The sequence below is a fragment of the Macrobrachium nipponense genome, chromosome 35 (genome assembly GCF_015104395.2).
Source record: "Macrobrachium nipponense isolate FS-2020 chromosome 35, ASM1510439v2, whole genome shotgun sequence".
NCBI lineage: Eukaryota > Metazoa > Arthropoda > Malacostraca > Decapoda > Palaemonidae > Macrobrachium > Macrobrachium nipponense.
The window spans coordinates 42,468,249-42,495,748 of record NC_061096.1 but is presented as its reverse complement, the minus strand read 5'-3'; the positions used below and the strand labels follow the sequence as shown (position 1 = coordinate 42,495,748).

At 37.3% G+C, this 27,500-nt stretch overlaps 1 protein-coding gene across 1 annotated transcript in view; it reads right to left on the bottom strand.

Moving 5' to 3' along the window:
* LOC135208325 (cysteine-rich motor neuron 1 protein-like) overlaps positions 1 to 27,500 on the bottom strand; it is a 452,497-nt gene that overhangs the window by 254,410 nt on the left and 170,587 nt on the right. Inside the window, exon 3 of the mRNA XM_064240428.1 lies at positions 19,051 to 19,098. Within this exon, the coding sequence (XP_064096498.1) occupies positions 19,051 to 19,098 (48 nt within the window). The remainder of the gene's footprint in view (positions 1 to 19,050; positions 19,099 to 27,500) is intronic.

Here is a 27,500-nt window from a genome sequence, read left to right as displayed (position 1 = left end):
TAACAGCTGAAAAAATATTCAATAATATATATATATATATATATATATATATATTATATATATATATATGTGTGTGTGTGTGTGTGTGTATTAATATGCATTTTTTTTGTTTAATAAATATTGAAACAAGACATTTTAAAAATTAACGAAAATTATATTTTTGGAAAACAGAACCATTTAACCATTTTCCAAAATTACCATAGAGACTATAAAATTATACATACAAGAAAATATTCATTCGAAATTGCTCACCTCTGACCAACAATTAAAGTCATATTTATTATGAATTACGAAACTCAAAATCAGCTATTAATGTGCTCTTGAAACTCTAGTCGTTCGCGCTCAGAATGAGAGCGTTTTCAATTGCCTAAGGTTTTACAACAGAGTCGTACAACGAGGAGCGCCAGCGAAATGTATTTTTCATCATGCTTTATTCAGGCGAGTAATAACAATTACCAAGAATAGTTCTCCCGTGAAACGATGCGGCTATCGCTGGTAATAAGAAAATGAACGATAATAATCACGATTATTCTGAATATATAACGCAGCACAATTTCGGGTAGTTTCAGCTTGGCGCACTCCACCACCACGATGATGATGATGATAGAGGTAGTGGTAATAATAAGTAATAACAACAATGGCTGATAACGGAGATGTTGTTCAAAATTGTTGATGAAGATGGAAGAGGGTAATGCAGTTAAGATGTTTTATACACAAAGTTTCTGGGAAATCATGAGCTTGTTAAAAATAATGGCTCATTATCCAGTTTTCTGATGCTCGTATTGAGTTTACTAACTGATAATCTCGGTAGGAGTACCTAATACCGACATATCATCAATACAGCCATGCCTCTAATTAAGTCCAGGAAACAAAAAACTCGAGAAATAAATGTTGATAAGGATGGCGTAAGAGCAAAAATGGTCAATTCTTCTTGGTATTTGCAGCCAACGTAATCGATGATGGTACGAAGAGAGAAAAATTAGAATAATTGTCGCAAAATCAGTGAAGCAAGGAAAGTATAAGGGTGAGTGCAAAACATTAGGAAGGTTAGGAATCTCTATGGAAGACAAGGTGAGAATGTATGAAGGGATTGTTAACCAACTTCCCTTTATGGAAGTGAAGTGTAGATGTTGATCGTGATATACAGAACGTAGGTTGAAGCTGTTGTGATGAAACGTATGCGCAGTATATGGCCAGGCGAGAAACAAGAATAGGAAAGGCACTAAATGTGAAAATTCTGGCTGTGGTAACACCTTTGATTAATGGATTTGAGTTTTCTACGATGGTGTGGCCATGTGGAAAGAATGAAGGACGATAGGGCGGTGACCAGACTCGAGTGCCGAGCAGTGTTGGGCGGGAGGGAAAGAGGAAGACCCAGAAACCGCTGTATAGATGGAGTGAACATTGTATTGCAAAATTATGTATTAGAAAGAAATGGCTTTGATAACCAAGAATCACGAGTGTACAGGAGGGGTTGACGTGTTCCTGACGATCCTTGTATGCAAGTCTAGACGCCGCCAATATTGTGGATGTATCTGGCACAAGAGGTTCATTCACTAAGTAAGAATGGAGCAGTGGGCGTAGTTTTTATTCAACTTTGAAGCCCTCTTAATTAAGACGAGGGACCGTATATATGTATATGTATATATATATATCAATAGATATATATTTATATATATATATGATATATATTATATATATATCTATATATATATATATATATATATTGTACATATATGATAATATATATATATATATATATATATACACATATGTGTGTGTTTGTGTATATATACGAGTATATATATATATAAATATATATACACATGAAAATAACGATCAAATATCCCCAAGGAAAATCTTGAAAGAAAAAGTGGACGCTTGATTCTTGGAGAGAGCGAAAGAGGGAGATCATAAGACCTACCTAATGGCATCCTTCGATGATTCTTCAAAGATCCTCGTTAATGCGCTTGTACCTGTGATGTTTTATCCTCTCTCTCTCTCTCTCTCTCTCTCTCTCTCTCTCTCTCTCTCTCTCTCAGGAGGACGAGAGAGAGGAAAAATCAATCTGGAAATTCTTTATTCTTTTCAAGGGGATAAATCCGATGCGAGTAACAAACAGCCAAGAAATAGTTTTAAAAAACGGAATCGTTGTGAAGATTTTCTAATGGAAATCTATCACTCAATAACATTCCTTGGAACGCTTTAGAAAGCATTAGATTACTGAAAGGTTTCTTTTCATGAAAATCAGTATTTCTGGCAATTGCTAGTAATATTTTAAAGAACACATTTAACCACAGAATATCTTTTCCATAAAAATATATTAGCTATTGTTAGTAATATTTTAGAAACTATTTAACCACTGAAATTTTTTTTCATTAAAATACATTATTTATGGTTGTGGTTAATGGCATTACAGAAAAAATATGACCATTGAATTTTTTTTAACGAAAATTATTATTTTTGGTACTGTTATTAGCATTATAGAAAATATCTACTTATTCTATCAAACCGAACTATCAAAAGCAATTTTCCTTTAAGCTGCAAGACTGATATAAAGCATCATTCTTTCCCCTTCCTAAGAAAAGAAGTTGATATAAAACATTATCCTTTCCCATTCCTAAGAAAAAGAAGTTGATATAAAAGCATTATTCTTTCCCCTTCCTTAGAAAAAGAGTTAAGTCCACAAAACACTCACGATTTTACACAGCACAAAACAGACTTCAAAGACGCAAAACTTCCAATATACCAATCCCGGACGAACCAGCATCTGCTTGTGTCGAAATCTCCTCGTCTTTGACCATTGACTCTCGTTTTGTGCAACATCTTTTTAATCTCTTACAACCCGTCCCCCGTGATCGTCGACTTGCATTTCACGCTGCAAAAATCTATTCAGGATTATCTGGAATAATATCTTCGAGAGAGGATGAATCGACCTCTTAAGACGGCCCAGGGGTAGGTGGATGTTGACTTTTTTTTTTTTTTTTTTTTATTCTTTTCTTTTTTTTAACGTCACAAGGGTTTCTAGGCCAAACTTTTTTCAATTAGTTTTTTTTTAATCCCCCCCTATCCAACCTCCTCCCCCCCCCCTCTACTATCTCTCTCTGAAACGTATACAAACGGACAGTTATTGCTATCTCTCTCTGCCACTAAAATGTACACACATTTATTAATTCCGCCCCCGTCCCCTTCTCTCTCTCTCTCTCTCTCTCTCTCTCTCTCTCTCTCTCTCTCTCTCTCTCTCTCATTTAAACTTGGACCGTGGAAAGCCTCCCTGAGGATGTTGTCAATTGAAACCTCAAAAGTTCAAGCGAAGATGTAATTGAATTCTACCCTATAGCGATTCTCTTTGCGTTTTACAATTTACTTCTATTTACTTAATTTATTAATGCGTTATTTTATTCTTTTTTCCTTTTCTAATTACTGTTATCTTCTTTCTGTGTTGCCTACTACTACCTACTGCTTCTTTCAGAAGATCATGCTATTCTTCGGAAGCTTGAATTTCAAGTCATTGACCCCAGTGGGTTTCTTCCATATAGTAGACAGGGTTCGTCTTTTGAATAATAATAATAATAATAATAATAATAATAATAATAATAATAATAATAATAATAACATAATTAGTCATATCTTTCGTTTTACATGCACGCAACCTTATCACAAGTAATTTCCTTCGTTTTCATTTGCTGTGCCACGATTATCTTTATGTAAAAACGTATAATTCCCGGCTAAGTCCGCTAACAGACGCATCGACTCGATAATCACCGAAAATTACATATCAAGTGAACTAAATAAATAATTTTCACGTAACAGGAAATGAAAGAGCCTCTCAGATATTCCATTAAGAATAAATGCGAACAGTGGTATTAATGAGTTCTTGTCGTGCATTCTTACAATAAGTATCCGTGCATGTCTGCGCGATGTATGCGTGCATGCATGCATCTACAAGCATACCTGCAATATGCAGAAATACAAGATAATTGCATTTATACTTCCAAAACGTTAAATAATGCTACATAATCGGTATTTCTTAGCATGCTGAAAAAAAAACTTATTTTTTCTTGTTTTATCCGGTCTGGGCGAGAAAGTGTTAAGATAACCTTGGCCTTTGCTCCTCAAAATGTAGAGAAAAAAAAAGACTATATATTGCGAATGCTTATAACAAAGGAAGTAGCTTCAAAATTAAAACATCTGAACTTATCAAATGACAGGTGTAACAAATGACAGTAGAGTTAAAGTCACATACGAAACAAAACACACACCCACACATGTGCTATTACCAAATGAACTACATTTTTCAACTAATTAACAAAATGGAGATAAACAAGATGGGAGATTATAAAAGGGATAAAAAAATGGAGAAAAACAAAGGAAAGAGAAAAAAAGCAAAATAGAGATTAAACAAGTAAAAAATGCGCAATTGAGTTTTCTGTACAATAACTACAGCGTATAATCAAGGCCACCGGAAATAGATCTGTCTTTCGGTGGCCTAAGTATAATGCTGCATGAGCCGCGGCCCATGAAACTTTAACTACTGCCCGGTGGTGCCCTGGACTATATAACTGCCAGAAGCACGATTATGGCTTACTTGATCTTTAAATAAAATGAAATCTACCGAGGCTAGAGGGCTGCAATTCAACATGTTGAATGATTGGAGGATGGCTAATCAGCATACCAATTTGGACCCCTCTAGCCTCAGTAGTTTTTAAGGTCTAGGGCGGACAGGAAAAGTGCGGACGGACAGACAAAGTCGCATAAGTTTTTTTTTTTTTTTTTTTTTTTTTTTTTTTTTTTTTTTTTTTTTCAAAAAACTAACATGGGAGGAAAAAAACCATAATGAAGATGGTAAAGTGGAAGGTGAAAAAAACAACGGAATCGAAAAAAATGGAAGGTAAAAAACAAAATGGAGATAAAGCAACAAAATGGAAACGAAAAAATGAAAGATAAAAACAAAAATGGAAATTATAAAAATGGAACAAATGGGAGATATAAAAACAAGATGGAGATCAAATAACATGAAAGATACGATAACAAAATGGAGACGAAAAAATGGAAGATGAACAACAAAATGAATCAAAAAATGGTAGACGATAAAAAAATTAAATGGAGCTGGTGAAAAAAAAAAAAAATGTCCAAAATAAGCAACAGCACTAGTAACATCAGCAATAAACAAGGCCAGAGCATTTTAAATAGACGCATCAATTAGCGTTAAGAGCATGAAATCCCGTATTTAAGTCCAAGTGCAACTGCCAAATCACAGGAGTCTTTGTCCGCGCGACAGCTGAGCTTACACGCTAACATGCCCCACCGACAGAACACTAACCTACATACTTCTTCACCTGCGCCACTGCTGACGGCATTCCTCTCCTGAAGGTGGAGAGAGAGAGAGAGAGAGAGAGAGAGAGAGGGAGAGAGAGAGGGAGGGGGGGGGGGGTGAGGGGGCGGCGGCGGCTTGAAGACTCTGATAGCCTCGTCTCATGGAAATCGAGATATATTGATATCAATAATGCGTCTCCCTCTCCTTCCCGCCTCTCTCTCTCTCTCTCTCTCTCTCTCTCTTTCACTTTAAATTAGGTGATGCTGGTAATCATTCAGAGGTGTTAAGATCTACCTCCTGACCTTGCAGTTATATACACCGTACTTTTATCATATATATATGTAACGACTAGAAACTACAAACGTAATTTTTCAAACATGAAAATGACTTCAAACACAACCAAACAATGGAACGAAATCTACAGCTGATCCAATCTACCAAGAAGAGAGAGAGGAGAGAGAGAGAGAGAGAGAGAGAGAGAGAGAGAGAGAGAGAATTTTTTTTTTTTTAATGAAACAGCAAACCTCATCAGCAACAACAACAACAACAGCTCAAGACGTCACACGAACAACATAGAAGCACAGCCATAAAGTTACGTAATTCCACGGTGACGATAACCGGGAACAAGCGGATGGTTTGACACCCACTTCTTCGGGATGCTAGGTCGCGATAAGAGAGAGAGAGAGAGAGATTAAGTGTACAGGTCCACATATGTCAACTTCCTCTACCAATTATTACGGAGAACGTTGAGAGAGAGAGAGAGAGAGAGAGAGAGAGAGAGAGAGAGAGAGAGAGAGAGAGAGAGAGAGAGAGAGTTTTAAAATTATGTCTATTTCCTCTGCCTGTTATCGCGGATACCGTTGAGAGAGAGAGAGAGAGAGAGAAGAGAGAGAGAGAGAGAGAGAGAGAGAGATAGTTTTAAAATTATGTCTATTTCCTCTGACCTTGTTAATTGCGGAATACCGTTGAGAGAGAGAGAGGAGAGAGATGAGGAGAGATGGAGAGAGAGAGAGAGAGAGAGAGAGAGAGAGAGAGAATTAGTTGTAAAATGATGTTAATTGAAGTGTCAAGAGTTGTAAAAATTTATGGAGGTTTTGTTCCTCTCAACTGGAGTTACGCAAGTGCGCAAGTTACGCACGAAACACACGATAAGAGGGATTATGACGCATAATAGGAATGAATGGACGAGAGATTACATAAGGAGTCAACTATAGATAAGTAACACCACAGTAGACTGGTTGTGGGCCATTTAAATGACCTTCGTAAGTTTATACCATGATTCATAGAATTTATCATCTACTAAGCTATAATGTATTTACATGATGCCCTAAGTGACGTACTATCATATCTACTGCATTTCAACATTCACATTCGTATTTTTCTTTTATATTCTTACTGTTCTCTTCTCTCGCTTATGCCAGCATAAGTTTGTTTGTATGGTGTTTTTACGTTGCATGGAACCAGTGGTTATTCAGCAACGGGACCAACGGCTTTACGTGACTTCCGAACCACGTCGAAAGTGAACTTCTATCACCAGAAACACCACATATCTCACACCTCAATGGAATGCCCGAGAATCGAACTCACGGCCACCGAGGTGGCAGGCCAATATCATACCGATCACGCCACTGAGGCGCTATGCCAGCATAAGGATTGCGTAGTGACTAATAATAATAATAATAATATTTAACGACCAAGGGTTTTGAGCCAGACATTTTACGATAGAAAAAAAAATAATATTGATACTTATCAAGAAGGGTGGGGGCTGAAACTGAAAATTAACAATTAAAAATCTGTACTATATGAAAAAACAGAAACTAATAGCAATGTATAGCGTACAACGAGTATACCACTCGTTAAAAATTCAATAGATAGTTTTTCATACGTAACAATAAACTCCGCCCCCCCAAAAAAAGGGGTAACTATAAAGTAGATCCGTTAAAGAAGGATATCACCGATTACTTTCCAGATCCGTATCCGAACAACCCACACCAGATAGGGAAGTTCACTGATTGCATTCATAAAAATCCCAACGCACGGATTTGTTCCAGGGGCAAATCCGGATCAACGCATCAGTTCACCGGATTCCCTTTCGACATTGTCAAAAAATCACCACTGGAAACCCGGCCCTTAAGCCTCTTGTTAATTTTGACAGTAATCAACGCTACGAATCTTTCATCAGTAATATCCGCTAGTGCAAGTCTATCTCTTTCCCATTTCCGATCTAACAATGTTGAAATACCTGCTGGTGAGGCTCCGTCGAGCACGCCTGCTCAAGGCGTGCGGGTAAGTTTTACAGAGAAATTAGCCTCTGCCTACCAAACCTTCAGACGTATTGAAGAAAACCGACATTTCTTTCCAGAATTAGACTGACTGGAATAACAGGCTTCGTGTCTGTCATTTCAGTCAGTCTAATTCTGGAAAGAAATGTCAATAGAAAGAGAATAAAATGAAAACCTCTTACCACATCAAGAGATTCGATGTGACAATTGAAAACATGAAACGTCAATGTCAAAACAGGTCACACCAGGAAGTGTCAGCATGCAAAGTCTGTTGGTTCTTTCATGACCAACAATTAAGACCAGATAAAACCCCAAGTGTCAATGCAGGTCGAATAAATGTTTAGAACAACACTATAATCCTCGATAAACATTCATATAAAAGATCCGCCTCCCATTATAAACAAGAAGAGCAGATTAGCAACAGCGAGTTGAAAGGATTGGCTACATGCAAATTAGGCTTTGGTAAAATTGCAATGCACATTGGGAAGGTGTTGCAACGATGGGGTAACAACCTAAAGGATTAGTGTAGTGCCAAGTGGAAAACTTAGATTATATTCTGGTATGCACCAGAGAGAGAGATAGAGAGAGAGAGAGAAATTACCTTCACCTGCAGTCAACCTTGTTTACGATTACAGCTGAATTCTGATAAAGGAGGCATGTACCGTATCCATACCATGGTCATGACGGTACGTAACGTTCCTATGGCCACGGTCGTAATTTACGGTCAGGACAGTCTAACCCCCTTATTGTCCCAGACGATACGTAACGTCCTCACCACGGCCAGGACGGTACGTACCTTTCCAATGGTCAAGACGATACTTAACGGTCTCACCACGGCCAGGAAGGTACGTGACCTTCCCATGGTCAAGGCAATAAGTATCCTTCCAATCACGACCAGGACGGTACGTAACGTTCCTATGGTCAGGACAATAAGTAACGTTCCAACCACGGCCAGGACGGTACGTAACGTTCCCATGGTCAGGACAATAAGTATCCTTCCAATCACGACCAGGACGGTACGTAACGTTCCCATGGTCAGGACAATAAGTAACGTTCCAACCACGGCCAGGACGGTGCGTGACGATCCATTGGTCCACCCGGTATTAAACCTTACTCGGTGGGTCAAGGGCGGTTACCTAAACGTCCCCTGGGTCAGGACGTGATGCAACCTCCTTAAAGTAAGGACAGCCTGCTTGGACCCCTTTCAAACATGGCCGTCACAAAGTTAGTCCTCTCTCTCTCTCTCTCTCTCTCTCTCTCTCTCTCTCTCTCTCTCTCTCTCTCAGGTAAACTGAATTGCCTCAGCATCGTCTCTTTGATATGCAGATGTCGACGCTACACATGAGACTGCAGCGGAAGTCACCTTGAGAGAGAGAGAGAGAGAGAGAGAGAGAGAGAGAGAGAGAGAGAGAGAGACTTTCGGTGGGTGGGAATGGCGGGAGAGGGAGAGTTTGTTGTTATGTCGTAGGGGGTTTTAAACGCTAGATTAAGTGCGAAAGAATAGTAATTCTCCGTAAACAAATAAACAGATAATAAATAAATATACAAAATATATAAATAAACAAGACATTCCGATGACTTTCATGAGAATGATGATAAATGTAACACTACAATCAATTAAAAATCTGCCTCAAAAGATACAAGAGATATCCCAATCAATTGTGCAAAGCTAGGAAAGCAGAGTCATGTTGAGAACGCTAACTACCCTTCATAAATATATAAATATGAATATAATGTACGAAAGCAAGAGAGAAACAAAAAAAGAAATTCAAAGAATGTGAACGAATACGATTGCTCCTGAGAGACGCGACCGAAACTGTTGCGTGTAAAGGCATGGACAGAAACCATTACATCAAAGGCTGTTATTTTTTCTCGGAACATTTTCCTCATTGGGAAAACCACACACACACACACATACACACACGCTCACACAGAAACAAGCACAAAGACACACAGACAGGCGGATCCAACGCGCTAATTAAGACGAAAACAGAAGCTACACGCGGAATGCCATGGGGGGATTGTGACGTATAATTAACTCTCGAAAAATAAACACCGCGGAAAATATACTTTTACATGTGAATAATTCCTGTCCCTTTCATCCATTAGGAGGATTACACAACGGGGCTCGTTCACGTCCGAAAATGTTTGTTTAAACTGCGCATGAACTCGAGCATTCGGACTCCGCAAAAACATTTGCATATATATATATTTACTTGGGGCTGAACTTCGACGGCATAATTGCTTTAGGCTGCAATGCATTCCATATAACGTAATTCATAGTCGTCAAAATATATTAATTCATTAGAGAGAGAGAGAGAGAGAGAGAGAGAGAGAGAGAGAGCTGTCACTGAGTATGTCCTAAATAGGACAAGAGCCGACGGGGGAAGAATTGGGTGGCAGGGCGGGAAAGGAAAATCATAGGGAGGGGAAGGGGGGGGAGTGGAGAGAACGTGAAGGAAGGGGGAAGGGGGGAGAAGGGGGGATCAATGTAAGGGGGAGGGGGTAGCCGAAAGTTGTATGTCAACAGCCTCAGGCGACGTGTCATGTTGACACTCAAAGTAGATGACACGATATCTTCTCCCTCTCTCACTCTCTCCTTGCCACCCTCAATTAACTACCGCCATTATTTTCACTCTTGCCACCTCGGAATTTAGTATTACGTCTAACGAAAATATTGATTATTTTCTCAATAACATTCTTGTTGTCCTTAACTTTAAAATAAATGATGGCATGAATAATTTGTTGATCCTCAAAAAAAAAAGGATGGAATGAATAATTTGTGGATCCTTAAAAAAATGATGGCATGAATAATATGTTGGTCCTTGAAAAAATTATGGCATGAATAATTTGTTGGTTTTTAAGAAAAACGATGGCATGAATAATTTGTTGATCCTTAAAAAAAGATTGCATGAATAACATGTTGGTCCTTAAAAACAATGATGGTATGAATAAATTGTTGATTTTTAAAACTTAGTCCTTAAAAAATTATGGCATGAATACGTAGATCCTTAAAAAATTATTGCACGAATAAATTGTTGATCCTTTAAAAAAATGATGGCATGAATAATATGTTGATCCTTAAAAAGATTATTGCATGAATAATATGTTGATCCTTAAAAAATGATAGTATGAATAATTTGCTGATCCTTCTTTTAAAAAAATGATGGCATGAATAATATGTTGAGCCTTAAAAAAAGATTGCATGAATAATATGTTGGTCCTTAAAAACAATGATGGCACGAATAATATGTTGATCCTTAAAAAGATTATTGCATGAATAATATGTTGATTCTTAAAAAATGATTGGATGAATAATTTGCTGATCCTTCTTTAAAAAAATGATGGCATGAATAATTTGTTGATCCTTAAAAAAATGATGGCATGAATAATATGTTGGTCTTTAAAAAAAAAGGATGGTATGAATAATTTGCTGATCCTTAAAAAAAAGGATGGAATGAATATTTTGTTAATCCTTAAAAAAAGATTGCATGAATAATATGTTGGTCCTTAAAAAACAATGATGGTATGAATAAATTGTTGATTCTTAAAAAAATGATGGCATGAATATGTTGATCCTTGAAAAGATTATTGCATGAATAATATGTTGATCCTTAAAAAATTATTGCATGAATAATTTGCTGATCCTTCTTTAAAAAAAATTATGGCATGAATAATTTTTTGATCCTTAAAAAAAATGATGGCATGAATAGTATGTTGATCCTTAAAAAAAGATGGCATGAATAATTTGCTGATCCTGCTTTTAAAAAAATGATGGCATGAATAATTTGTTGATCCTAAAAAAAATGATTGCATGAATAATATGCTGCTCCTTAAAAAAATGATGGCATGAATAATTTGTTGATCCTTCTTTTAAGAAAAAAAAATGGCATAAATAATCTGTTATTCCCCTGGACCAACCTCTCCAACTACACACTGACAAGACTAAGCATCAAATAATTCAATCAATCTTGACGTGAAATACGGAGATTACAGATATCATTCGCCACCAACGAAAACATCATCACCCTCATCTTCAAATCGAACTCCTTCTCTTCACTTTCGCCCTCGCAAACGACGAAGCTGTTTGCTTCACAGACTTCCATTATGCAACCAATGCTCTCTCTCTCTCTCTCTCTCTCTCTCTCTCTTCTCTCTCTCTCGAGGAGGTGGTCACGTACGTACTACGTACCGCCCGTGAAAAACCCAAAGGCTTCATGTGATTACTGTGAAAACACCGTCGACATTACTCTTGCCTCGTGTCTCAATTCGGCTCTGTTTCTAGCCCGGTTGTTTCTTTCTCGGCTGTTTCTCTGCAGCTGCGATCCCACAATGCATCTGCTAAACAAGCTCATAAAAGATGTCGAGACGGGAGGTGACGCAATATGCTCATCGTGGTTTTTTTTGGTATCTCTCACTCTCGTCGAATGGCGGCTGCTAATACGTTGATTGCAAAGGAAAATGGTAAATGTGTTAGTTGACAAAGAGGTACAAATGTTTACGGATACTTTCGTTTTCATTTTTTCATACTGCAAATGAATGGATTAATGCATTGTATGGCACAATGTGTAACCTTACAACACACACACACACACACACACACACATATATATTATATAATATATATATATTATATATATATATATTATATATACTATATATATATATATATATATATATATATATATTATTATATATAAACACGGGCACTCGCACACACTCTTAACCTCCATTCCATAAAACTAATCAAGCAAAACGAAGGCCTCCTCCCCCTTCCTCTTTCCACATCCCGCCCCTCCCCCTCCGTTATTCGGCCTGAAGGGGGGGGAGGGGGGCGGTGTGTTACGGCAGCAGCAGCAGCAGTAGCTATCATACACCAGGTCGATAGCGTTTTGATGCCCCCCATACCAATATTTACACGCTCAATCCAATTACGGATCTCCGTGAATACCTCGCTGCTATGCCGAGTTATCCGGGTATGAACCTTCCTCACAAAGATATTCAAACGGACGTCGAAATTAATTAGTGATAGGATGTGCAGTACACTAAAAACATGGTGAGGAGGAGAGGAAGAGAGGGGGAGGAAGCGAGTTAAACCAAGATAGGGTAAAAATTAATATGGTAAAGAAAACGGGTTTAATGACGACGCATAGAAAACGGTGTGCGGTACTCTGGTGGTGGTGGCGGTGGGGATGGGGGGGGGGGGGGGGGGGGGAAAGAATGTTGACACGAGAATTGAATATGAAATAGATGAAGTTGTTATCATTATATTATTCAGAAGATGAAACTTATTCATAAGGAATTTAGAAACGATAATTTATCATTATTAACATTATTATTATATGATTCAGATGAACCCTATTCATACAGACACAAGCCCCTGTGGCCATTTTCTTGAAATTCACGCTTTCAAAGAATACGGTGTTCTTTAGCAAGAAGCAACAGAAGGTGAAGAGAATTAAAACAATTATAAACACTATTAAGTCACGTGATACATTTAGGGAAACAGACGAATATAAGTGGGGAAATGGAACGCAAGCAGTAACGAAACACCGACGTACTGAACCAGATATGCGAAAGTAGAAAAGCAGGGGGAAACGTATCACAGATAAGGAAGGAGATGCGAGCAATAAGCGGAGAGATAGTCCAAAACTCGGAAAGGGAAGCGAGAGATGGGGAGACTCATTCATCATAGTCAGAATCATCATCACTTGTATAATTCCACCCTCATATTGCTCAACATCTTTTCATTATGGCTCCACCATTCGTGGCGTCATACTGTTATTGGTCAGACATTTTTTTTATTCTTATTCTGAATCTTTTCTAGATAGTGACACCCAAAGATTTTTGGGGGTCGTTCTCTAGGACTAATATTTACTGGGGATCATTTATCTTAATAATATTTATATTCTTTTGAATGTTTTTATCGTAATCCCGAACGGGTTTGCACTAACCACGCCGCAATGGTGGATGCATATCGGGTTAAAATCCTTAGGGGTCACTATCTAGGGAAGCTCCCTTATCTTCTGCTTTCCCACCGTTATCCCTACATTAAGGGGTCGGTTGCCTGATGCGCCTTCTTCTCCACTGCCTTCTATCGAAGCCATCATCCCCCCACCAAATCTCTTCTCTTCACATCTTTCATTTTATCTCGCCAACTAATTCTCTGTCTCCCTCTCGATCTTCTTCCTCTAGCAGGTTCCTTCCAAACCCTCTTCACTCCTTCCTCGTCATCCATCCTCAACAAATACCCATACCATGCACCTCAATTTCGAAACTCTGTATACAACCAAGTTCCAAAGCACTTAAGTTCCAAAGCACCACTTGTGCCACAGCAGAAGTGAGGTCCTTTCAAAATATAAAATAAAAAGTGATTAACTTTTGGTTGGAAGTCACATAAGATCTGCCCACTTAGTATCACAAGAACTACATAGCATATCTGACATTTGTTTGATGCCTGAGAGAGAGAGAGAGAGAGAGAGAGAGAGAGAGAGAGAGAGAGAGAGAGAGAGAGAGAGAGAGTTCAAGCATATATTCTCAATTCCTCTCTGGAAGAGAAAGAAAAATTATTCGTACTTCCTCTTTGGAGGAGGAGAGAGAGAGAGAGTCTTTTCAAGCATATATTCTCAATTCCTCTCTGGAAGAGAAAGAAAAATTATTCGTACTTCCTCTTTGGAGGAGAGAGAGAGAGAGAGAGAGAGAGCAAATACACATAAACCTCAATTTTGACCGCCGCATCTCGTGCATGACCGCCCCTGATCCACCATTTACTTTGAACGATTCAGTTTTTCAATATTCTGTCAAAATTCCCTTCCGCTGTCAAATCCTAGTATTTTGGTGGCCGGCTGTCGCATCACATGGAAATTCTAATAACAGGAAAGCGTTAATCATATTTACATATATTAATACACTGATTATACAACAGAGGCACGGGGCATATTGCCTTTTGACGTTTCACGCCCACCCTCCCCCCCGCCCTTCAAATACCAACCACCCCTTCCCACCGACCCTATATGGCATACATATACTACATATATTCATCCACACAAGCTAATGATGGCAGTGACAGAGATTTTTCCAACACGATTGCGATTTATGGCTGTTATTTTTCCTGCAGTCATGACACGCCAGAGCTTTTTATAAAAAAAAAAACAGCATATCACAAAAGGTGATATGGCTTTTCAACTCTGTATATAGTTTGTTATATAGTTGCTGTAAGTTACCGAGACAGTAAAAGTTGACGTAAAACTCGCCATTATTTCAAAACAAGGCTGATGATTGACACAGGTTCTGAATCTTTTTTTAAATATACTCGGCATTCAAGAAGCTCATATTCGTGGCAGTACACAACTTCCCACCCACACATAAACCTAACTATCTATAATTTTTAATCAAAATAGGCAAAAGTTTGTGTGAAAGAGGTATCGTAGCTATACCTAGCTTCCACGGTACCAAATTCTGTCCAAAAGATATTACATAATTAGCACCAATTAAATTTAGATAATTCAATAAACAAATTAATATTGACATTCCACCTCTGTGGGACCTTACAAACCAGACATCAGAAAGTTAATGTGACTAAACCATTTACTACTGCAGCTAGTAACGTGAGAATGCAATTAAAGCTAAGAAAATAATGACAGTTAGGTAGTAAAACACACACAGGGAACCCAGGCCACCTATAAGGATTAGGCAGAAAGGTCTTCTGTATATTTAACATTGTCAAGAATGTCAGAATTACTGACCCGCCATTTTTGGCATATCAAAAGATTAGTGGATCTTAAGTTGTGACTTTTTAGTTTAGATTTCGCGAACATTAGAGTATCATTAATCTCACTCTGTATAATTACATAAATGTAAACAAATGCACACACGACACACACACACACACATACATACATATATATATATATATATATATATATATATATATTATATATATATATATATATCCACTTGGAAGATTAGCTGAATAGGATGTGATAAGGAAGAAGTAGTGTGACCGAGTGAGCTATAAATAAAACAGCGCATCCGTCTCCAGAGCAGATACGCATTTGCAACTGCTGTTGATTATAGGGTCATCAACAAAACGTTATCGTCATAGTTATAACTATTGTGACTTTTATAACTACTGTTGCCTTCACTGTGGCATGAGTAGTTAAATGTTATTTGGTTTATACAGCTAAAGGTTTCTAGTTTCGTATTATACTGCAATTTCATCTATATTATGAACCATACGACTACCATCACAACATATACAAGACCTTCCTATACATTATGTGGTCTGTTGACGTAGTACAAGTGCTGGTAGTGGAAGCTGTAGTAATGTAGAAGTACGATGTAGAAGTACAAACTCTAGTAGCGCCAGAAGTAGCCCGGATATGAACGCTGTTGCTAGGTGTTTGTGTCCTGCGGAGAGGGCATCATTCAACAAAGGAGCCCATTCACAGCATTATGACTTCTCCTCCTCCCTCCCACTCCCTACCCATCCCCTCCCCCTACCCCAAACCACACGGAAAACGTTCCTCCTATCTCCCATCCATTTCCTAGGCTGTACAAGGGGACAGCAACCCATTAATGAACGAGTTGCGTAAAGGAGAGGAGAACTGGACATCTCGTATGTATGTCCTCCGTTCCTGAGCAAAATAATAATTGTCGCCCGTTCCGTCCGGGAGACGACGACGGCCATTGAGACTTAAGGCGCTGTCACACTAGCGAAATTTCCGTCGACTTTTTCTGAGATTGTCGTCGACTTTCCAAAGAAGTCGACGTCATTCCGTACTCTGGTTGTCACACACGTTCTTCTTCATACCGTGGTTGTCGTCGTCAAAATGTAAACAAACCATCTGAACTGTGACTTCCCGGAATGATAAAACAACTATGATTTATAACACAAAGCAATTATTGGGTCGTGGAATTAAAAAAAAAGTCTTTGGGTTCGGTCCTGGTTAAAAAGATGTGAAAAGTTTTGTTTAAAAAAATAAGCTAGGCCTATATAGCCTAGATAGGCTATTCGTAACCTTTTTACACAACACAGTCAGACTGTATTATAAATTAAGCTAGAGAAACGCTGGAAAAGTTTTAAAGATTTTTGTTTATACTATGCTAATGCAAAAAAAAAAAACAATGAGAGCAGACCTAGGCTATATAACAATCTGATATTCACGATATAGCATGCTTATCTGTATAAAGATCAGCAAGTTCAGAAAAGGTTTTCCCGAGTCGCAAGGTAATTTTTTTCATTTAAGACCCTTTTTCATAAAACTAAGATGCTTATGGTCCCATAAGCATAATCTCTCCCCCATATCTTCGACCAAAAACTGTTCTGGCAATCTTGTCCACTGTACTAAGAACTCCATCTTGCATCTGATGATTTGAAATGCGCGCTCTCCGAGATATACACAAACAAAAAGTCGACGGTAGCGATGGGTTGAATTCGATCGGTACCGTTTTCAAAATTCGTGACGACGACACCAGAAAGTCGTCGTCAAAACATGAAAAGTCGCCGTCAAAATCAAAAGTCAACGGAAATTTCGCTAGTGTGACAGCGCCTTTACATAGTCGAGTGAGTGAGTGTTGCATTTGCTTATCTCTTTGCCCGTGAGAGTTGTGTACTCAAGTCCCGACTCCGGGTAAGAGAAGGGTATTCAGCGTGCGGTTAATGACCTTACATGTGACAGGAGGTTGCAGCCAAACTACAGTAACATTTGTCATAACAATTTGTTGGCAAGTTATCTCAAACATGTTACAAACTTGTCATAAACAAAATCAGCAATTTATCTCATACAAGCTACTACATACAAACTTGTCATGAAGACACATCAGCAACTTATCCCAAGCATGTTACAAACTTGTCAGGAATAAACTTCACAGCAACATATCTCCAACATGTTGCAATCTTGCCATAGACGTGTTGGCAACTTATCTCAAACATATCACTAATAAGTTGAAAACAAGTTGACGACCGTCCGTAGAGAACGAATCTTTGGCAAAATTGGATAACCACTGGTTGAAAACTACCAATACGTCATTGACTTGTATTCAACTTGCTTGTGACGTGTTTGCGATATATTGCCGACCTACTTCTCTGACATCTTAACAGTAGGGTGCGAACCAAGAGCAAATTCGTTGCTCTCATTCAATTTGATTTTCGCGTTGCAAAAAAATTTGTCTAAACTCCTCCGGTTGGAAAGATTCTGACCGGATTATAAGAGATTTTATGACATTTATCTGGAAACAAGTGCGAGAGGATTTATGGCAGCAAATCTAAGAGGAGAATGGGATGATTTATGGCCTTGGTTCTGACAGAAATACGAAAGAATTGTGACCGAAAATCCAGGAAAACTGGGAGTGAGAAAAATAAAAGGTTGTTCATAAGGTTTATGCATTTATTAATTTCAGCTGCTTTGTTAGACTAAAACAACTGAATAAAGATTTAAATGACACGATGCAAAATATTTTCTACGCCTGGAATTAAGGATATTTGAAAACTGAAAATAACCTAATTAAGTCAAATATAAAGAACTACACAGATACTTCAGCATACAAAAGGCCCTTACTAGTTATAGCTGTGTGTGAGTTTTTTTCGAGTTTTTTTATCACTTTCTGGATATTATACTAAAAACACAAATATTTAAAATTAATAGCAATATCAACTAATTAGTTATATCAGTAATCATTCTGAAAAACGACAGAATTTGTAAAATCAACATTGATTCTTAAAAAATCAGCATTACTTTAAAATATGACAAAACCTGAAAAGGCAGTATTGCTTTTTAAAAATTAGTACTGATTCCAAAAAGGACAACTCTTCTAAAAGCAATACTAATTCTTGAATCGTCATCAATGATTCTGAAATACGACAAAACTTGTCAATGTAATATTAATTCTTTAAAAAATCAGTGATAACTCTAAAATAAGAAAAAACTTGTAAAAGCAATACTGATTGTTAAAGTTCGTATGAGCAATATTGACTCTACAATAATGTTTGTAAACGCAATACTGATTCTAAAAAGAAAGTTCGTAAAAGCACTATTGATTCTAAAACAAAGTTCGTAAAAGCAATATTGATTCTACAATTAAGTTTATAAAAGCAATACTGATTCCCAAACAAGTTCGTGAATGCAATACTGATTCTAAAACAAAGTTCGTGGAAGCAATACTGATTCTCAACCAAAGTTCGAGAAGTCAATACTGATTCCACAACAAAGTTCGTGAAAGCAACACTGATTCTCAACCAAAGTTCGTGAAAGCAATACTGATTCCACAACTAAGTTCCTGAAAGCAATACTGAAACTTAAACAAAGTTCATATAAGCAATATAGAGTTTCAAACAAACTAAGTAAAAGCAATATTGATCCTACAACTAAGCTCGTATAAAATCAGTATTGATTCTCAAACAAAGCTTGTAAAAGCTATAATGATTCAAAAACAAACGACAAAGCCATTTACCTTTCTTAACTCCAGTCAAGCCAAATGAGCCGCTGTTTTCCCCATTACCTGCAACACAAAGGAGGAAAAAATGAGTTCTCCTCGAGACAAAGCAAGGAAGACAATTTCAGCTGTCACAAAGAAAACACTAATAAAAAACGGTTTTAGCTCCACTCAAAGGAATCTCTTATCACGAAGACGCTGAGGGATAATACAGCTTGCTTTCCTGAACTTCAGCAGTTTCCTGTATTAAAGACAGGCATACACAAACCCTTGAGGCTCGGCTTGTGTATTCAAAAGGCCAGTGTGTGTATTCTACATATCTAGACTCAAAGCACGGCAGACAAAATGAGATACACAGACAAACACTGATAAATACACACTACAAAAAAAAAACATTCACTTACACACAGAATACAAATACAGACACTAACAAACACACAAGACAAGAAACAATCAATTACAAGCACTCAAAGCGATGATTTATAATTTATACTTGATGTTCAAAGACCTGATGCATACAGAAAGACAAAAATACATAAGCACACAAATACACGCCTTGCCGAACAACAGTCCTTGACAAGGGATTCCCCTATCTGCATCTGCATGAGCATTCCAGTACCACATAAAACTTTGATTGCAAAGTCACAAGCCTAAATTAACTGACCTATTTCCGCTGATGAAAAATAACCCCCCAAACCCTACCTACGCTCGTCTCGCCAGGAGAGAGAGAGAGAGAGAGAGAGAGAGAGAGAGAGAGAGAGAGAGAGAGAGAGAGAATATGGATTAATCTATGTGACCTGGCGAGATTATTTAATGGGTTTGGAGAGACTATTTAACAGATTCAAAGATATTTGGAACATTATCAAAGGCTGTAAATTATGCCGTGTAATAAAACTAGTAATTACAATATAATCAATTGAAAACTTTCTTCAAATTCCAAAGCTAGGAATACGAGAGGAAGAGGAGAAGGAGGAATGTGTAAAGGGAGGAAGAGAAAATAAGGGATAGGAAGAAAGGAGCGTACCCGAATACTAGTAGAGATGACGAAGGAAACACGAGAAGTAGGGAGGAAGAAGCGGAGAAAGGGCAGAAATGCCAAATGTAGGAACGAAGCAGTAACGAGACCAAGAGAATAGAAAAGGTTAACAGAGAAAGAGATAACGTGGATAAAGAGAGGAAGTAACTACGGGAGACACTATAACAACGAAGAAGGAGGCCGAGGAGATAAAGGAATAGAACATAAGAAAAGGAATAGCAAAAAAAAAAAAGATATAAACGCAAAGATCTCGGGAGGAAGGTAAAGGGGTGTGGGTCGGGGAGAGTTGAAAGAGGGTGGGGGAGGGGGGAGTGGAAGGCGGAAGGGGTGGAGGAGGGGAGGTAAAGTAACCCGAACATGAGTGACACTCGAAAGCAACTTGGACCGATTCAATTCAGTTCCATTCCGTCGAAGCTATACTAAGCGAGGGGAGGGGAGTGTATATGAGCAGGGGGGAGGGATGGGGGTTCAATTTGCTTTCCCCCCTCTCCCCCTTCCCCCCGTTATTTGCTTTGCATTCCTCCGAAGCCGATTACGCCGAGGGTGTCGCACAATGGGAGGTATTATTCGTACCATATTCAGCCCGTTCTAATACTAGGGAGAATGGAGCTGGGCAAATGTTGTTGGGAAATGTTGTTGTACGCTGCTTGTAATTAAAACAACGCCAGTTCGTTATTATCCGTATTATAACGTATATTGTTGCTGCAACAAATACTTGCTGGAAGAATTGTTTCGGATACGAGAGGTCTAAATAGTTTGGTGTGCCTAGAGGAATGTACGGAAATGTAAAGCTTTGGAATGTTATATTAAAAGCTAATAAACAAAATTTCACAAATCGTTGCTGGATTTGATACGATGCTTGAATTATTTACAATATAGAATGTCTATGGAGAAATGGGAATGGAATACTTAACGTCTATAACCTTCCGTATTATTATGAGCGGGACTATTCGACTCTAGGAAGACTACTATCTATCAGGAAAGGATTTTTCCGATCTTCAAAAGGAAGACTTTGCACACTTTTTCAGGAAGAATCCGCGTGCACTATTTAAGAAAGCTTTCGTTACTAATCCTAGGAAAGACATTACGTACCCTCTCAAAAGACCTATGAAGGCACAGCCTACTTATACTGAAATCCTAAGAATAGCCTAAGCATATCTCCGCCCGAAAACGACCTATAACCTACTCGTCCCAAATATATATGACCTGTACTTTCCTTCGGTAACGACCTATAACCTATTCGTCCCAAATAAGACCCATTGGACCACTGGTCCAATCAAGTCCTTTTCCAACATGAACGGAGAGAGAGAGAGAATATGCCCCGTAAAAAACCCTTACTTTACCTACCATTCTAAGAGGACGTTAACTATTTCCGCCCAAAAAAGGTCCAAACCAATCCGTCCCAAATATGACCCTCTTGTCCACGGATCCAATCAAGTCCTTTTCGAACAAGAGAGAGAGAGAGAGAGAGAGAGAGAGAGAGAGAGAGAGAGAGAGAGAGAATGTGCTCCGTAAAAACCGCTCCGAAATTAATTTTGCTTAATCCTCGTCCTGAAAAACAGAGCCGGATGGAGGACCTTCAACGGTGCAAAAGAGACTGACTGACCTTCCGTTCTATAAATCGACCATTAAAAACTGGCGAAATATTTACTTAGTTTCTCATACACTATTTGAGAATAATACAATTACACAGACTAACAATAACTTCTAAATCAGTGTTTCTCGATGAGGATTGTAATATAGAGCAGTTATATATCACTGTTGGAGAGAGGGCCCTCCTCAACAAAATTTAGATCAGTACATATGCGGTATATGTGTGTGTGTATGTTTAGTATATACTTATTCAGAGATAAGACTATATGTGTGTATATATATATATATATATATATATATATATATATATATATATATATATATATATAACATATATATATATATATATATATATATAGTCCACCGTAACCTTCTCATATTTCCTTCTACAGTTAAAACCTTTGAAGTTTTCCAATCCCATGAAACTTTTTAATGTTCATATCTACAGTAGCTATTTAAACTTTCCATCTACAGTAACTTTTTAATCTTTTCATCTAACTTTTATATCTTTTCATATAAAGTAACGTTTTTATCTTTCCATCTACAGAAACTTTTTCATCTTATCTACAGTAACTTTCTCATTTTTCCATCCACAGTAACTTCTATCTTCTCATCTACAGTAACTTTTTAATCTTCCCATCTTAAGAAACTTTTTTAATCTTTCCATCTACAGTAACTTTTTCATCTTTCCGTTCTAACTTTTTTATATTTTCACATAAGGTATTATTTTTATCTTTCCATCTGCAGACACTTTTTCATCTTATCTACAGTAACTTTTTTATCTTTTCATCTACAGTAACTTTTTTATCTGTCCATCTACGGTAATTTTTTTATCTGTCCATCAACAGTAACCTATTCATCTTTCCATCTACAGTAACATTTTTATCTTTCCATCCACAGACTTTTTTTATCTTTTCATCTACAGTAACATTTTTATCTCTCCATCTACAGTAACATTTTTATCTCTCCATCTACAGTAACATTTTTATCTCTCCATCTACAGTAACATTTTTATCTTTCCATCTACATTAACTTTTATATCTTTCCATCTACAGTAACTTTTTTATCTTTTCATCTACAGTAAGTAATTTATCTTTCAACTTTTTGTGTCACGACTGCCTAGTGACTAAAACCACATTGGTCGCTGATAAAACGCCTCTACAAATTTATTAACTGATTCACTTACATATGAATTTACATATATTTACATATAAGCAAACACCTACAGATAGTGGCAGTACTCAAGTTAATTAGATCCTCGGGAAAATCATTGCAATGGTAATCAGAAAACAGAAGGAAAGATAATGTTTTTTCTAAAAATACTCTCAATCACAGAGAGAGAGAGAGAGAGAGAGAGAGAGAGAGAGAGAGAGAGAGCAGAGATGGGGGGGGGGGGGCATTAATTTTAGCTCTGTAAAACTGCTGGCAAAGAACAATCCCCCATCACCACTTTTAAAGGAAAAAGGGGAACGTGTGCATAGGCGAGAGAGAGAGAGAGAGAGAGAGAGAGAGAGAGAGAGAGAGAGAGAGAGCGCACTTCCCTTTGGGAGCAAAAATTCCGACTCCGTTGTGGTTAAGGTACAGCCAAATTCAATTAGCCAGGACAAATGCAATCCTCACAAACACTCATGAAAGAGAGAGAGAGAGAGAGAGAGAGAGAGAGAGAGAGAGAGAGAGAGAGGTCACTATACTTCTCAAAAACATAAATGGAAGATTAATTTTACTGTTTAGGGCAATGTTTCTAAAAGAAAGAAAGAAGAGAGAGAGAGAGAGAGAGAGATCGTTCTGAAGTAATCTGGCCGAAAAGGGGGAGCAAAAGAGAAGGGATAAAAATCAGGCAGTGCCAAAAGAAATTGAAGGAAAGAAACCGATGGGCTGAAGGGGGAAGAGTTAAGTGATAATAGGCACTGAGAGAGAGAGAGAGAGAGAGAGAGAGAGAGAGAGAGAGAGAGAGAGAGAGAGAGAGAGAGTTTTAATTACAGCAACCCTTAGGGAACTGGCTAGTTCCTTTCATGTCGAGACCTTCTAACCTAGGTAATACAGATAGCTGCACTAAAATCCCCTTACGTGTATATATATATATATATATATATATATTATATATATATATATATATATATATATACAATATATATCCATATTAGATATAATATACATATATATATACATATATATATACATATATCTATATATATACATATATACTATATATAGTAATATATAAATAGTATGAGAATGAAGAATCTTCTGAATGATGGAAAGGTCACATTTGTCCTCATTAACACTTATCCTTGATCACAGCCGTATAAACAATCTCAGTTGATGTGAACAATCACGCACAATTGTCAATCACATGTTAGTCATTTGTTCCTCACTTAGAAAAACAAAACTCAGATAAATTTGGATTGTAACCAGCATAATAATAAATAATAATAATAATAATAATAATAATAATAATAATAATGGTGTGAAATTTACGATGGTGTAGGGTGTAAATATTTATATATATATATATATATATATATATTATATATATATATATATATATATATATATATATATATATATATTTGCACATACACCATTGTGGATTTCCTCACAATTTTAGTGAGACTTTTATGAATAATAATAATAATAATAATAATAATAATAATAATAATAATAATTAATAATAATAATAATAATAATAATAATAATCTACAACAAAACTACTGTCGATTTCAATCTTGATTCTATTCTCCTATTGTAAAATGTTGGCAGTATAAATCATATTTATAAACAGTTGGAAGTTTTAATAATAATAACAAGCATATTCATAATGGTAATGAGAGTATATTATTCCTATTCACATGCCTAAACTGGGGCTTCATCAAATACAGCTCACAAATGTTTTTGGGGATTAACTCTTAACAAAGCCTCTACGTAATACTATATTTTTTCTAATTGCTCACTCGGGCAATAAGACTCATTTATGCTGGGCTGATTTCGAATTGAATAATATTTCTTTTTTCGCTTTTTATTCAACCAATGAACTGGCGGCTCTAGTGAGGGAAGATGAATTGTTTGTGTAAAATGATAAATAATGAGAAATAAGTTATCAGTAATTAATTGGACGCACAGAGAAAGGGAATCATAAGAGCAATAAAGACTTGTCTCATAATAAAGACTGAATATTAAAAACTTGTCTTACAATAAAGTCAAAATTAAAAACTTGTCTTACAATAAAAACAAAAAAAACTTGTCTTACAATAAAGACTGAAGACTGAAAACCTGTCTTACGATAAAGACTGAAAAATAAAGACTTGTCTTACAATAAAGATTGAAAATTTAAAAACAAACCTGACGAGATAATGAAAAATAAAATAAATCTAAAATGGGAACATATTGCCTCCTGAAACACCACTAATCTTTAAATATTATAATTCCTCATCCCCAAATAGCTACCACTGACCTTTAAGCCAGTCACAAAAATAATAATAATAATATAAATAACTGACAACCTACAATACACATATAAGGCTGTGTACAGCTACTACGGCTCCGAAGCCATTCGGCAAAGCCAAACTACCATCGACCACAAGACGAGGTTGATTGATGCATATGAAATGAAGATAATCCAATGAAACCTCTGATCACAGCCAGCAGAGTTGCGTTCGATCCATCAAACTTAGAAACAAGTTTCCCTTTCAACAGAGACAAACAGACAGACAGATCGACAGCCAGACAAGGAAACTTCTGCCCTATGTAAAGTTTCCAAACAGCTGAATGAATACTTGTGGAGGATACAGAAGGAAGGGTGTATTGAGGAGGAGGAGGAGGAGGAGGAGGAGGAAGGGGCGATGTCACACTCATATTAAATGAATTCCTGATAAAACGGAATGGCATTCCCTCATAAAGCTGTCTGGTAACTTAAGTATTCCCTTTGGGATAAGTGACGCGTGCATAAGACCCGTTTTCCTTTTATTCCTTCCATTTTTATATATTAAGAAAACAATTTTTATGTTATCCTTTGTAAAAAAGCCCAATAACAAAAGCAATCAAAATAATATTACCTTGCTTCTTTCCTTTATCCCTTTCATTCCCAAGTCCGGGCTCAACCCGCGATTCTATTTTTTTCCTTTTTTTTGAGGGGGGGTTCATTTTTTCCTAATTTTTTTTTTCGGCCATCCCTTATTGAAAAGCAGCGGAATCCATTGAATATCCTACAGGACCCAAAAGGGGAAGAAGGAAGACAGGAACCTCCCATTTTTCCATGGCCTTTTATCTGGAGAGAGAGAGAAAGACCTCAAGGAGGCCCAGGGTTCCTAAGGAGATGGAAGGGGTGATAAGAAGGGGAGGGAGGGGAGGGAGGTGAGAAGGTCGAGGGGAAAGGATGGGACGGAAATAGGAAGGGGGAGGGGAAGGAGAAGCAGGCGGTAAACACTACTAACAGCTCTGAACTATTGAGCGGAATCTCTCAATCCCTCTCCCTCTCTATACGATCCCATATAGGAAAGAAGGGATGGGTGGGATGAATTCAGAGGAGGTGGGGAGGGGGGTGGAGGGCTATGGAAGGCCAGGAAGACGCAGGTTATTTATTAAAGGGGGGAAAAAAAAAGCAAGTGGTTACTTCAGTTCCCAAGAGGTCCAACTTATCTACTTCAACACGCTCTGGGGATATTTTTTTCCTCTTGGCCATTTTCCTTTATCCAAGTCATCTACAAGATTAAAGAAGATCAAAAGGGTTCTCAATGACTCCTAAAGTGAAGCTTCCTACAAAGTGGAAACCTCTATTAAATAATAATAATAATACAGGTCTTTATTAAATAATAATATAATAAGATATTCCCAAAGGAATGTTGCTTGAAAGTCCACACAGTAAGGAGAATTTCAAAGTCCAATTAAAATTTACTATATTTTCTTTTATTTTTACTAGCCATTCAGCTGTAATTTTATAATAAAAATTGCCATGGAGTACAAGACCGTTCGTTCTCCTTTTGATAAACATTCGATTTTTTTTTTTTTTTTTTCGCTGAGATATGCAAAATTATTGAGGTGATTTTTGCAGAATTACTGGGGATGTAAAATCTTGGAGTCTTTTTCTAGTGAGAGGAAGTTTTCAGAATTATTGTGGAATGAAGAAGAGCGATGGCCGAGTGAATTGTTTGAAGAGACAATGCTGCACGGTTTGGCACTTACTGACGCAAAGGTGAAAGGGCAGCGCGTGCAGCAAAAACATGACAGCATCTGGAGTAGCTAAAATCTTTCTCTTCTTTAGCCTCCAAACGAATAAGTCTGAAGAGGCTGACACAGGACAAATAATATTTTTCGTACCGTACTTCAAGGGCCACTAACTCTGACATAAGAACGTATGTGTTATGAGCATGAATCCTATAAAAACGCCTTATTATGCCCTTGAACAGTTCATTCCTTCAGTCTTCCATTTTTGCTTTCAACTGATAATCATCATCACTAGGGTGACATTCCCATATGAGTTTTTCCTCAACTTACCTCACACTTTTATACATTAATGAGGAAGTAAAAATGTCCAACGAGCAATCTCCCCCTACAGCAATTTACTCATTCTCAACCTGTTTTAAACCTTAATGCAGATTTTGGTTGATAAAAACATTCCCAGGCATTCGTAACCCGCGACGCATACGCTCCTAGACCCCTACCGCTCCAATTACCGATTAACTTCCTCATAAACTTCTGTCGGCTAGACAGGATAACTGTCTAAATCATATTTGGCGCGGCACTACTATATACTAACTATCTAAATTATATTGTTATACTAAAGGCCCTGTATCACATTGTTAGGAATACATTTATTATTTTGCTAATTTATTTTTTTTTAACG